Source organism: Pristis pectinata, chromosome 14 (genome assembly GCF_009764475.1).
Source record: "Pristis pectinata isolate sPriPec2 chromosome 14, sPriPec2.1.pri, whole genome shotgun sequence".
In the NCBI taxonomy this organism is placed as follows: Eukaryota; Metazoa; Chordata; class Chondrichthyes; order Rhinopristiformes; family Pristidae; genus Pristis; species Pristis pectinata.
The window spans coordinates 13551105-13565472 of NC_067418.1; the positions used below are offsets into that span (position 1 = coordinate 13551105).

General features: G+C 43.1%; 1 protein-coding gene across 5 annotated transcripts in view; it reads left to right on the top strand.

The window, feature by feature from the left end:
- nav2a (neuron navigator 2a) overlaps positions 1-14368 on the top strand; it is a 755574-nt gene that overhangs the window by 541377 nt on the left and 199829 nt on the right. For all 5 annotated transcript variants that reach the window (XM_052028895.1, XM_052028896.1, XM_052028899.1 and 2 more), the window contains one exon: positions 1518-1907. In XM_052028895.1, coding sequence (XP_051884855.1) covers positions 1518-1907 — 390 coding nt within the window. The remainder of the gene's footprint in view (positions 1-1517; positions 1908-14368) is intronic.

Here is a 14368-nt window from a genome sequence, read left to right on the forward strand (position 1 = left end):
ATTTGAAAGAGCTGCCATTAGAGACGGTTAAAATAAAGTGGAACGGGAAGAAAGAATTAGCATCCAGATAGTACTTTCCACATCCCCAGGGTGTCCCCCAGCATTTGACAGCTAATAAGTGCTTTCAAAATGTAGTCACCATTTTTACATTTGCAAGAATGGCAGTCGGTCTGCATAAAACATGTTCCCGAGCGGCAGCAAAAGGAATGGTGGTTTCCTGTTCTAGGCTTGTCGAGCGAGACATTGTTATTGATTGATATTTGAGGAAAACTCCAGGTTCTGCCCAGGACTATTTTACAGGTGAACAGGACTTTGATGTTGCATTTTATCCAAAGTACAAACCTCTGGACTGGTGCTTGAAACCGCAATGTCCTGGCTACAAGGCAAGATTTGTCAACACTGAAGTCAATTGAAGATTGCCAACACTGAAGTCAGAGTGGAATGTGACTGTACAGCACGTTTAGTGCTTCTAAGTGGAGATGAATTTCAAGGCACTCGGATAGAATTTTGACCAAACAGGTTTTCGTCAATAACTCTTACATGTAAAATCTGGACATATTTGAGTCGTTACTTGGAATATGAATTGGGTTTGAACAATTATCAAAGTCTGATTGAAAGAACTAGGCAAACAATGACTAGATGCTGGAACGACACAGGCAGCATCTGTGGAAACTGAAACAGTTAACGTTTCAGGTCCGAGACCCTTTGTCAGAACCCAGTTGCTGACTGACCTGCTGACTGCTTCCAGAATATTCTATTTTTATTTCAGATTTCCAGCATCTGCAGTTTTTTGATTTCAAAAAAACAGAAATTTTTTTTTCTTTGGTTTCTCTTTTTTGTTTTTTTGTCTTGACTAGGCTTCAGAAGTGATCATTTAATAAATAAAAATAAATACTTTATGTTAGAAAATTGTTTTGACATCTGGCCATTGACCTGAAACCTGAACTGTGTCTGCCCTGGCCTCTCTCCACAGCTGTAGACTGGCCTACTGCGTGTTTCCAGTATCTTCTGTCCAATTTAATTCTTTGGATAGCTCCAATGGAATGTCTCTCTCTTCATGATAATTAATGTTTATTGTTTGAATGATCACTTTTGAACTTGCCCACGTTATTAAAACAAAGAAAAATTCAGATTTTAGACCTTTTTGATTTGTCTCCTGGCTTGTGGAGATACGTCCCCTGGATGCCCTGTCAGATTCGACCTGGCTGTTAAGGCTTCATGCTGAGCATCATTCCCTGGATTATGCATTTGCTTTTCCTGAAATGTTCCTGCTGTGTTCTCTTTAATATCAAGCTGGATTCTTTGTGCCTGTGGACTTCTTAAAGAGTCTGTTTGTTGAACTGTGAATCAGTGTTAGCAAGGCAGCAATTGGTGGCCTGCTGTTGAAAGAAACATGTCTCTCTTGCACTTTCTGATGAACATAAAATGTTTGTTGTGCTGCCATTTTGGCAACAACTTATTTTGCTCCACTTAAGTTTTATTGAATGGGTTTTGTTGCTTTCACCTTTTCTTTTTAGCACACTGGAAACGACATTTGATAGCAGCGTTACCACGGAGATCAGTGGCCGCAGTATACTCAGCATGACGGGGAGGCAAACTCCGTTGTCGTGGCGACTGGGCCAGTCCAGTCCCCGCCTCCAGGCAGGAGATGCTCCGTCAATGGGAAATGGATATCCTCCACGGGCCAATGCCAGCCGGTATATACACCCCGAATCAGGCCGCTATATGTACACCACTCCGCTCAGGAGGCAGCTGGCATCACGCAGCAGCAGTGTATGTCACTCCGATATTCCCGATAAGAGTGGCGATGAGATGGATCTCGAGGGCGTCAACATGGACGTAGCTGGATACATGAGCGACGGTGATGTCCTGGGCAAGAACTTGCGGACTGACGACATTGCTAGTGGGTAAGGACACTTGAAAAATATACATTTTCCCATGTTTTATTTTTGAGCCAGCTAGACAAAGTAAGATATGTATTCCCAAAGTCCTACTTTGGTCAGCACTGCCATGGTGGGCCAAATGGCCTCCTGCTGTGGCATGAATTTTCACTGATGGGCAAGAAGATGAATGGGGCTGCAAAACAGACATCTTTATATGGTTGGCATCTGGATGTTTTTCAAGCTGATCTTGATTGTCAGATATTTAATTTCAAAGATGAAAACCTTTTAATTTAACAGGTCAATTTTGCCTGTTTTGTTCTGCAGGTTTTTGCTGTGGGGTTTTGAAGGAATGGCTGTGATTAGCACCTCCTGATAATCTGAGATGTAAGACCACCGTGTGTCATAGCCAGACTCAGTTACTCAGGGGTTGGGGTCAGGATGATCTCTGCTGAATAACATGCAAGTGTCAATAATAACAGGGTGGACTTTGGGCATTAGCCTTCCATAGTCAAATAGCTTTCAGCAGAAAGAAAAAATTTGCATTTTTGTAATGCCATTGATATTGTGACAAAGTATGTTTTGGACAGTGAAGTACTTTTGAAGTGCAGACACCATTGTATCTCAGAAACACAGCAGCCAGTTTGTGCATAGCAAGCATCTGTAAACAGAAATGCAATAATGACTAAATAATCTGTTTGTCAATTGCCTTTCTTGTTCACCCTGATGGGGCTTCAATTTAACAAAATTTCTGACAGTGCAGCACTTCATCAGTGCTACGCTGGAGTTTTGTGCTAGGTTTCTGGAGTGAGTCTTCTAGACCAGATGAAGGTTCTCAACCCAAAACGTCGACTGTCCATTTCCCTTCACAGATGTTGCCTGACCCGCTGAGCTGCTCCAGCATCTTGTTTGTTGCTCCAGATTCCAGCATCTGCAGTCTCGAGTCTCTGTTGAACACTCATCTTCCTGACTCGGCCACAGCTGAGCCTGTATTCATTGCTTAGGCTCACAGTTGAAGAGTGGTTGTATAGTTGAGGTAGTAGGACATTCCTGAGCCCCATCCCACAGCTTCAGTTGATGACTTCATGGTGGAGGGCGAAAATTGTCCATAGGATATTTGCCTAGAAATTCATCTAGTGTTAAATGTACTGTGTAGTCAGGTCAGCACATTCTTCATTGATTCCAAAGTTTGGGGCCCTGGATAGTGGAAGGGCAGGAATTAAGTCTTCTGTCTGTTGAGTTTGAGTATGATTAATTCTAGTGAATGATCTGTAATGTTTGATTTTTCTGAAGTACGTAACTGTTAAGGAAGCTGAAAGAATAATGCTATTTGCAAATCCATCTAGGCACTTAGAGGGTGAATTCACATGAAGTTAAAGGAATTGTGTTTCTGCATCACCAAGGTCTCTTCATACATTTTCAAGGCCTCATTGTAGAGTACATACTTCAAATCCTTCCATTTGATCTAAGATGGGATGTGCACAAGGCAGGAGCAGTGCAGAACTGTGAGGTTGGGGGCTCCTCCCAAATAAAAAAAGATCTCAAGGTTGTGGATGGCTGTGTGGCTCTCCTGAAGTTAGCAAATTTGAATCTTTGTGCTCACCCCGGCTCCAAAGTTGCATTTACTGACAGTTACTCGCCTCTAATCATAACTACGTGCCAAACAGGACCTTAAAGTTGTGAACAGTGTTGGTAAATCTGAGATGGTGGTCCTTAGGAAGATGGAATTGGTGGCAAGCTTACTGGGACTGTAACAGGAGCTCAGGACTTTGGTGTCAGTCTTTGCAGGAATTAACTAGAGGAAATTTGCAAGACCAGGGCTGGAAGTCAGACAGGACAGTGGAGGTGTTAGGTGATGTGGTGCTGGGATGGAGCTGGAGCCATCAGTCAACATGTCAATCTTGACCTCATGTCTTTGGATTAGATTACCAAGAGGACCTCTCATTAAATCACACCTGCCACACGTGTGTGCAGTTCAGAAGGCGATATCATCCTGATGTCATTTATGATTGCTTGTACTGTATGCAAACCTTTTACTTTTGTATATCATTTGATCTTGTCTGGCACTGAACACTGAGTGCTTCTGTCAACCAATGAGGGCCACTGCAGCTGGATCATATTCTTACATTGCACTGAGCTTGAAACCCTCTTTACAGATGTAAATCTTTGTGTTCAGTGCCCAAAATAACCCAAAACTTTAATATTTTCATTGACCAACTGGCCACTGGTTGACCAGGGTGAGGAGTGCAGTGCAAAGGGGGTCAGAGGTTGAGGTGGGTGACATGAGCAGAGTGTGGGCAAGATCATGCATCAGTGGTCTGTGCTGGCGTGTGGCCAAGGTGTGTTTTTATGTCCATGTATGTGTGTGTCTAATTCTGTGCTGGTCCCAATCATCTTAGTCCTCATTCTGTCAAGACAGTGTGGTAGCTGGTGTGTGATGACCACCCCACATTAAAATTATCCCACAATAAAAAATATCACACTCAAAGCCATCTTCCTCTCTTCAGAAGTGAAATGAAAGCAAGTCATCCTTGATCCTGAAAGAATGCCTACGAAGAAAATGACTTGAATTGTGTACATCAGTACATTTTTAATGTGTTTGAGGGAGACTGCGACAACTCGATTATAGTCACAGAGCAACACAGCATGGATATAGGCCCTTCAGCCCAACCAGTCCATGCCAACCATGGTGCCTACCCAGCTAGTCCCAATTTCCTGTGTCATGGAAAGTGAATTGAGGGGGAGGGGAAGATTTATTATCACTGACATACATCGTGAAATCTGTTGTTATAGTTCTTGGAGGAGGAATGTGAGGGATTTCTTTGGGTTTATATTCACTGTTACTATCCAGAGTGCACTCTGTAAGTGATTTGATCCTTATATTTTAGCCTAGTCCATTTAAATTGGTTTCTGCTGTGAACCCAATTGATTGACAGAAGTACTCAGATTTATATAACACCTTTCATTGTATCATGACAGCCCAAAGCAAGTTACAAGCAATGAAGTACTTCTGAAATGTAGCCATTTCATAGGGAGTGAAATGGGATGAATGATTTGTGCACAGCAAGGGATCTTTTACATCCTTCTGAAAAAGCTTCTTAAAGGTGACCTGTCATCAGGACAAGCACTGGATTTTGTGCTTCAGTCTCTGGTCTGTGGCTTGAACTCATTGTCGTAAAAAGCAAGAGTACTATCCATGAAGTGAAAGCTAACACTTAACAGGAAGGTGCACTGAACTGAATTGATATCCTGTATTAATACTGGACAGATAATCCCCAAAGAAGATCTTTTGAGGAATTTTGTAGGTGTGTTCAAGACTTTTTGTCTTACTCCAACATGGAATTGGTGCCCTCAGGAGAGAAGGGTGGAAAACAGATGCTTGAAAAAGATCTGAAGATCTCAAAAAACAGATGCTTCCAGACTTGTGCTTTGAAAGCAGATGGCACTCGCTCTGATCTTGCACAAAACAAAGCCATGTATGGTGATAAGATTCGGGAGCCAAAACATCAGAAAGTGATTGGAAAGCATCAAAGAGTTTCTGCTCATTGCTGCCAGTCAGGAAAGACATCACCATCAATGTACCTGAAAGTATATGGAATCCTGTAACTCTTGTCCATTGACAGTTTCATTCAAGTGCAGGGGATGACAGCTGTTTCTGAGCTCCGCTCAATTTGAGTTCTCTGCTCACCTTCTCTGGTGCATGAGGGACTCCAACTTCTTTGGTCCATTGCAATCTGAGTTCTGGCCTACTGTCCTCAAAGTCCTTGACCTCTCTCTGCCCCGCTGGCCAAACTCAAATCCTGACTCTACTGGCTGTCCTTTGGCACGACCATTCAGTCTTCCTCTATTACTTTCTGTGTGTTTCAGTCACTGGGAAACAGATTTCCACAATGCAAATGTGATGAATAATGTTTCTTAGAAATTTGATATTGATGTGTTTGCATTCAGATTCAGATTAGTTTATTGTCATACCTTATGAAAGCAGGTTATGAAAGCATGCCTTGTGAAAGCAGGTTGAGGGAACTCGGCCTTTTCTCCTTGGAGCGACGGAGGATGGGGGGGACCTGATAGAAGTATATAAGATGATGAGAGGCATTGATCAGGTAGATAATCAGAGGCTTTTCCCCAGGGCTGAAATGGTGGCCACAAGAGGACATAGGTTTAAGGTGTTGGGGAGTAGGTATAGAGGAGATGTCAGAGGTAAGTTTTTTTACTCAGAGAGCAGTGAGTGTGTGGAATGGGCTGCCGGCAGCGGTGGTGGAAGCGGATATGATAGGGTCTTTTAAGAGACTTTTGGATAGGTACATGGAGCTGAGAAAAATAGAGGGCTATGGGTAAGCCTAGTAATTTCTAAGATAGGGACATGTTCAGCACAGCTTTGTGGGCCAAAGGGCCTGAATTGTGCTGTAGGTTTTCTATGTTTCTATACCAGTGTGCAATGAAATTCCTTGCTCGAAGCTCACAGAGTAAATAGTATATATGGTAACAATAAATACAGCCCCCAGCACAAAACAACAGAGTGGTGCAAAGTATAAGATAAGATATCTCTATTCGTCACATGTACATGGAAACTCACAGTGAAATGCATCTTTTGCGTAGATTGTTCTGGGGGCAGCCCGCAAGTGTCGCCACGCTTCCGCCGCCCACAACTTCCTAACCCGTACATCTTTTGGAATGTGGGAGGAAACCAGGGCACCCGGAGGAAACCCACGCAGACACTGGGAGAAAGTACAAACTTCTTACAGATAGTGGCCGGAATTGAACCCGGGTCGCTGGTGCTGTAATAGCTACACCACCATGCTTGCTGAAGTCGTGCAAAAGAAATGCTAGAGTGACAGTAATGCAAGAGTTAGGGTTCGACAATGTGGCAGCACCACCAGGAAGGGGATGTGAAAAGGGTGATTGGTTCAGAAGTCTGATAGCAGTGGGGAAGAAGTTGTTCTTGGGTCTGGTCGTAACAATATTAACGGGGGAAAGGAATGTCAGGGAATTTTCTAAATCTTAACATGGTGCATTAAAACTGAGAACTTCTGTCATAAATTTAATACAAGGAAAAATGCAGTCTACAATCAAGTTGCTTTTAAAGATTTCCCAGTATTCAGTGAGCGGCTGGGCAGAGAAGCAGGCATGGAGCAGAAAATCATTGAAAACATCCACTGAGCAAGACTTCTCGGAGAACTTCCCAGCCCTTCTGTTGAAGTAGTGCTGTGGAACCTTTTACAACCATCTGAGAGCAGATGAAGCTCTGGTACAGTACTCCCTCGATGCTGCACTGGAGTCTCACTCTGTATTTCCGGAGTGAAGCTTGAAACTATGACCATCTGACTCAGAATCATAAGTCAAAGTCGAGTTTATTGTCATATGCATAAGTAAATGTGTGCACAGGTACAATGAAAAACTTACATGCAGCAGCATCACAGGCACATAGCATCATATAAGCAGCATTCACAAGAAAAACATAAATTAAACATAAATTGTACATAATTTTTACAAGACACCAAATTAGAACAAAAAAAAAACAAAGTCCATTTTAGTGCAAAGTGGTCACAATATTGCTGAAGTGTAGTGATTAGGGTTTTGCCAGTTGGTTCAAGAACCAATTGGCTGAAGGGAAGCAGCTGTTCTTGAATCTGGTGGTGTGGGACTTCAGGCTTCTGTTCCTCCTGCCCAATGGTACCTGTGAGAAGTTGACATGGTTCAGATGGTGGGGATCTTTGATAGTGGATGTTGCCTTCTTGAGGCAGCGCCTCCTGTAGATACTACCAGTGGTGGGGAGGGATGTGCCCGTGATGTATTGGGTAGAGTCCACTACTCTCTGCAGCTTCTTACGTTCCTGTGCATTTGAATTGCTGTACCAGACCATGATGCGACCAGTCAGGATACTTTCAACAGCACATCTGTAGAAGTTTGTTAGAGTGTTCAGTGACAAGCTGAACTTCCTTAACCTCCTCAGAAAGTAAAGACTCTGACGCACTTTCCTTATGATTGCATCTTTGTGCTGGGCCCAGGACAGGTCGTCCGATATGTTAACGTCCAGGAATTTAAAGCTGCTGACCCTCTCCACCATCAATCCCCCAATGTACACTGGCACATGTTTGCCCTCCTTCCCCTTCCTGAAGTCAACAATCAGCTCTTTAGTTTTGCTGACGTTGAGCGAGAGGTTGTTGTTGCAGCACCACTTAACCAGGTGTCCGATCATATGGCACAGAAGGGGACTATTCAGCCCATCTAGTTTATGCTGGCTCCAAGCAGAGCAATACTGTCAATCCCATTCCCTCATGCTTACTTAACATCTCTGCAAATTATTCTCTTTCAAGTGCCTAGCCAGTGCTCTTTTGAGTACACTGATTGATTCTGTTTGCCCCACTAATGCAGGATCAAAACTAATCTCTGAATAAAACCATTTTTCCTCACTTCCCCCATGTAATGTTTGGCCAAAGTTGCAAGTCTGTGCCCCCGGTCCTTAAATCCAAATGGCACCAAATTACTTTACAGATTGATTTATGTTTGAGGCTAATTTTGAGCCCCAAATCTATACCTGAATTCTGGATGCACATTGTTTACTTCAAAGTGTACTTACTGTTCCTATGTAGGCAAATTGCAAACTATTCATTGAATGAGTATGTTGTAAAGTGCTTTGAATTGCTTCAAATTATATTTTTGTTCATTAAATGCAGTAAAAGCAATGCTTGCAGACCAAGAATAATGTTCTTACTTGCAATTTCTCAAAAACCCAGTAGGTCATTCATTTTTAGTGGAAAATATTCAATGCTCACATAAGTAAACAGGCACTGGAGTATTGCTCTGCTCCCAAAATTCTATTCCGATGAGGTATCGGAAAAGGTATACAAGAGGTGACAGATTCTCTGGTGCATGTTTGGTGCTAAATGCTATAGACAAGCTTCTACTTTGTTTTGCTGAAATTTGAGCAGATAGGAAGGAATCATTGAAACAGAATTATAACATTTACTGCTTTGTTGTCCCAGGATAATGGATGGACTTCCCTGAAAACCTTGTATTGTTTCCTGTATTGCCTGGACAGATTTCCTGCATTCCTACTGCTCAGTGTTCTTTCTATCAATGAGCTTCCTTCGGAATGACAGTACGATTAAACTAATTGTCAGTCTGCATCAATTGGTATCACCCTCTCCTCTTGGACCTAAGGTTTTCAGTTCCAGCTGAATTTCCATTTGCTGAGCAAGTGATTAAATTTGATATTTCAATAAACCACTGGCTTAGTGCTGTCCTTTCAGTCACCATGTTGATGTAAATTTTTGTTGTTCAGTTGGATGTAAAAGTGGTTCACACTGAGGATTTTGGTATTGATATTGGTTTATTATTGTCACTTGTACCGAGGTACAGTGAAAAACTTGTCTTGCATACTGATTGTACAGGTCAATTCATTACACAGTGCAGTTACATTGAGTTAGTACAGAGTGCATTGATGTAGTACAGGTAAAAACAATAACAGTAGAGTAAAGTGTCACAGCTACAGAAAAAGTGCAGTGCAATAAGGTGCAAGGTCACAACAAGGTAGATCATGAAGTCATAGTCCATCTCATTGTATAAGGGAACAGTTCAATAGTCTTATCACAGTGGGGTAGAAGCTGTCTTTAAGTCTGGTGGTACGTGCCCTCAGACTCCTGTATCTTCTACCCGATGGAAGATGAGAGAAGAGAGAATGTCCCGGGTGGGTGGGGTCTTTGATTATGCTGGCTGCTTTACCAAGACAACGAGAGGTAAAGACAGTCCAAGGAGGCTGGTGTCCGTGATGCGCTGGGCTGTGTCCACAACTCTCTGCAGTTTCTTGCAGTCCTGGGCAGAGCAGTTGCCATACCAAGCCGTGGTACATCCAGATAGGATGCTTTCTATGGTGCATCGGTAAAAGTTGGTGAGAGTCAAAGGGGACAAATCAAATTTCTTTAGCCTCCTGAGCTTTCTTGCTGTACAAGAAATCGAGGTATGACCTTTGGAAAGCTATCAGGGATGCCAAGAGGCAATACCAACTCAAAATAGAGTCCCTGACCAGCCGTCAGTTATGGCAGGGCTTACATGTCATAACAGGCTACAAGATCAAGTCGGGCTGCATAGTTAACAACAACACATCTCTTCCTGATGAACTTAACGCATTCTATGCGCGTTTTGGACAGAAGGGAAGTGGATTGTCACCATCCACCTGTATTGTCTTTGGTACACAGTCCTCCACACACTTGCTGATAAAGTCTGTGCAAGGGGCACTTGTTGTAGAGGCACTGGTGAGCTTTCTTGGCCGTGGCATCTATGTGATTTGACCAGGACAGGCTGTTGGTGATGTTCACTCCCAGGAACTTGAAGGTCTCAACCCTCTCGACTTCAGCACCATTGATGTAGACAGGTGCATGTACACCGCCCCCTTTCCTGAATTCAGTGACCAGCTCTTTTGTTTTGTTGACATTGAGGTTGTTGTCATGACACCATTCCACTAAGCTCTCTATCTCCTTCCTGTACTCCAACTCATTGCTGTTTGAGATACAGCCTACAACGGTGGTATCATCTGCAAACTTGTAGATGGAGTTAGAGCAGAACCTGGCCACATAGTCATGAGTGTATAGAGTAAAGGGCTGAGGATGCAGCCTTGTGGGGCACCAGTGTTGAGAATAATTGTGTCGGAGGTATTGCTGCCTATCCTCACTGATTGCGGTCTGTTTGTTAGAAAGTCAAGGATCCAGTTACAGAGGGAGATGTTGAGTCCTAGGTCTCGGAGCTTGGTGACAAGCTTGCTTGAGATTATTGTATTGAAGGCAGAGCTGTAGTCAATAAACAAAAGTCTAACATAGGTGTCTTTACTGTCCAGATGCTCCAGAGCTGAGTATAGGGCCAGGAAGATGATACCCGCTGTAGACCTGTTCTGGCAATAGGCGAATTGCAGTGGGTCCAGGTTGTCTGGGAGGCTGGAGTTGATGCGTGCCATGACCAGCCTCTCAAAGCACTTCATGATGGTGGATGTCAGAGCCACTGGTCAGTAGTCATTGAGGCATGTTACCTTGCTTTTCTTTGGTACCGAAATGATAGTGGTCTTCTTAAAGCAGGTGGGAACCTGAGATTGAAGCAGGGAGAGGTTGAATATGTCCGCAAATGCTTCTGCCAGCTGATCAGCACAAAACCTGAGCACAGGGCCAGGGACACCATCTGGGCCAAGTGCTTTCCTCGTGTTCACTCTCCGGAAGACTGATCTTACGTCCTTCACTGTGATCACAGGTTCAGCTGCATTGGAGGCTGTCAGGGTGGATGGTGACAATCCACTTCCCTTCTGTCCAAAACGCGCATAGAATGCGTTAAGTTCATCAGGAAGAGATGTGTTGTTGTTAACTATGCGGCCCGACTTGGTCTTGTAGCCTGTTATGGCATGTAAGCACTGCCATAACTGACGGCTGGTCAGGGACTCTATTTTGAGTTGGTATTGCCTCTTGGCATCCCTGATAGCTTTCCAAAGGTCATACCTCGATTTCTTGTACAGATCAGGATCCCCAGATTTGTGTGCAGCAGTCCTCGCCTTCAGTAGGGAGTGGATCTCCCGGTTCATCCATGGTTTTCTGTTTTGGAACACCTGTATTGTCTTCTTTGGTACACAGTCCTCCACACACTTGCTGATAAAGTCTGTGATGGTGGTGACATACTCATCAAGGCTGGCAGCTGAGTCTTTGGACATGGACCAGTCCACTGTCTCAAAGTAGTCACGTAGGAGCTCATCTGCTTCCTCAGACCAGCGCTACACGACTCTCCGTACCGGATCCTCCCGTTTCAGTTTCTGTTTGTATGCAGGGAGAAGGAGCACAGCCTGGTGGTCTGATTTCCCGAAGTGAGGACGAGGGGTGGCTCGGAAGGCGTCTTTGATGGTTGTATAGCAGTGGTCAAGGGTTATTTCTCCGACAGGCTTCCTCTTCATTAAAATAGGCTAATTAATTCTCCTCATTCTACATAAAGGCAGATTAATTGGAAATTTGTATTATTTATAGTTTGCTTTTCTGTTGTTTTCTCTGTTATACAAGTGAATTGTGTGTGCAGCAGAGGCAAAGTCGATGAGTCCTGCGGGAAGTGGACTGCGGGTTTTGACCAGATTGTGAGGATTTGACAGGAAGTTTTCACCTGCTGTGAGAGCAGAACCAACTTGTGCAATATTTGTGCAAAGTTCTGGATCAGCTCTTGGTGGAGAACAAGCTGCCACCTTCTGATAGATTGTGCAAAGTGCTGTTGGATTTATGATGTTTCGGTCAGTTGCACCTTTATTAATCCCTTGGATCATGAGCAAGAATTTTAGCAACACAAAACAGTATGAACTGCTGATTCAGTGAAATTTATCCTGCCCACACAATTCAACAACAGGCTGAATATTTGGCAGTCTCAGCAAGATGAAAAAGCAGTTTCTTATTGTGAATAATGAGTGGGGCATGAATTTTTCATTTTTTTTTACTGGTGGAAAAAATAACCCTTTGAAGAAAAATCACTTTTTATTTTTCTTTCACTGATGACTCTACCAGTGGGGATGAGGCAATAGACAAAAGGTGCTTGTGATAAGATGAAGCAAAATTAAGATTTTGTTGAAGAAAATGCTTGCCTTCTTTGGTCGAGGCATTGAGTACCAGAGTTTGGACGTCATGTTACAACTGTACAAGGCAATGGTGAGGCCACACTTGGAATATTGCGGGCAGATCTGATTGTCTAGCGATAGGAAGGATGTCTTTATGCTGAAAAGGGTGCAGAAAGATTCCTGCAGCTGTCTGTAAGGAGTTTGTAGGTTCTCCCGTGTCTGCGTGGGTTTCCTCCGGGTGCTCCGGTTTCCTCCCACATTGCAAAGACGTACGGGTAGGTTAATGAGGGTTTAAAATGGGTGGCACGGACTCGTTGGGCCGGAAGGGCCTGTTACCACGCTGTAAATAAAATTTTAAAAAAATATTCACAAAGATCTTAGCAGGACTGGAGGGCTTGAGTTATAAAGAGAAACTGGATCGGCTGGGGCTTTTTTCCCTGTAGAAGGCTGAGGTGACCTTACAGAGGTACATAAAATCATGAGAGGCATAGAAAAGGTGAATGGTCATCGTCTGTTTCCCCAGATATTGGAATCTAAAACTAGAGGGCATAGATTTAAGGTGAAAGAGGAAGGATTTAAAGGAGGCCTGAGGAGCGATGGGTATATGGAATGTGTTGCCAGAGGAAGTGGTAGATATAGATACAATTACATTGTTTAAGAGACATTTGGACAGGGACATGGGTAGGAGAGGTTTAGAGGGGTATGGGACTAACTCAGGTAGGCAACTTAGTCAGCATGAACGAGTTGGGCTGAAGGGCCTGTTTCCATGCTGTATAACTGTATGACTCTAAATAATTAAGGTAAAGCCTGAAATAGACCATGATTGTTACTATTAACAATTGCAATTTACAGAGAGTGAAAATTGATGCATCTCCTGAGTGTTTTTTTAATAACGAAAAATATCAGTTTTGCTGAACACAAATGAAACTTTAAAAAATACAAACAGAAACAAAAGCAAATTCAAGACCTAATTGTGAGCAATATCATGGTCGTGCAAGAGTTAATCCGCTATTATTGGATGAAGTTTATGCTAGAGTTCTTTGCAGAACATTAATTCTTGACATAATGTCTTTAAAAAGTGAAATTACTGATCTTGGCAGGTGTCCTAGTGCATGATTTACAAAAGACTAGGATGCTGATTCAGCAAGTAATTAGGAGAGCTGAGGGAACGTTATTGTTTATTGGTATGGGAATTGAATACAAAAGTCGGGGGATTATGCTCCATTTCTATTGGACATTGGTGAGAACACATCTGGTGTACTGTGTACAATGTTGGTCTCCTAATGTAAAGAAGGTTGCTGATGTAAAGAAGGTTGCTAATGTGTCGGACAATGTTCACTGATTAGTACCTGGAATAGGCGTGTATTCTTATGAAGAAAGGTTGGACATGCTGGGTTTGTAGCCACTTGAGTTTAGAAGAGTGAGAGGGGATTTGGTCGACATTTATGAGATCCAGAACATACGGGAGGGATCTTGACAGGGTGGCCGTGGAAAAGATGTTTGCTCTTTTGCAGAAAATCCAGAACAAGTGGTCACTGTTTAAAAATAAGGGGTCACCCACTTAAATCAAATGAAGCAAAAATCTTTCCTCTCAGAGGATCGTAAGTCTTTGGAACACTCCTCCTTTAAAGAACTGTTGCAGCAGAGTCTGAATATTTTAAGGCAGAGGTAGAAAGATAAGCAAAGGTGTGAACTATTACTGTGGGTAGATGGGAATGTGGAGTTGAATTTGCAATCAGATTAGCCACAATATTATTAAATGGTAGGGCTCCTGTTTCTAATCGTAAGTATGTAGAAAGCCAACTTTCAATTTGTGTATCTAGCCTTTGCATTTGCTTTTCTTAAGCTGATCATACCATTATTGCACCGGATCTTGTTTGCAACTAGGAGGATTTACCCTCACAAGGGCCAGTAGTTTGGA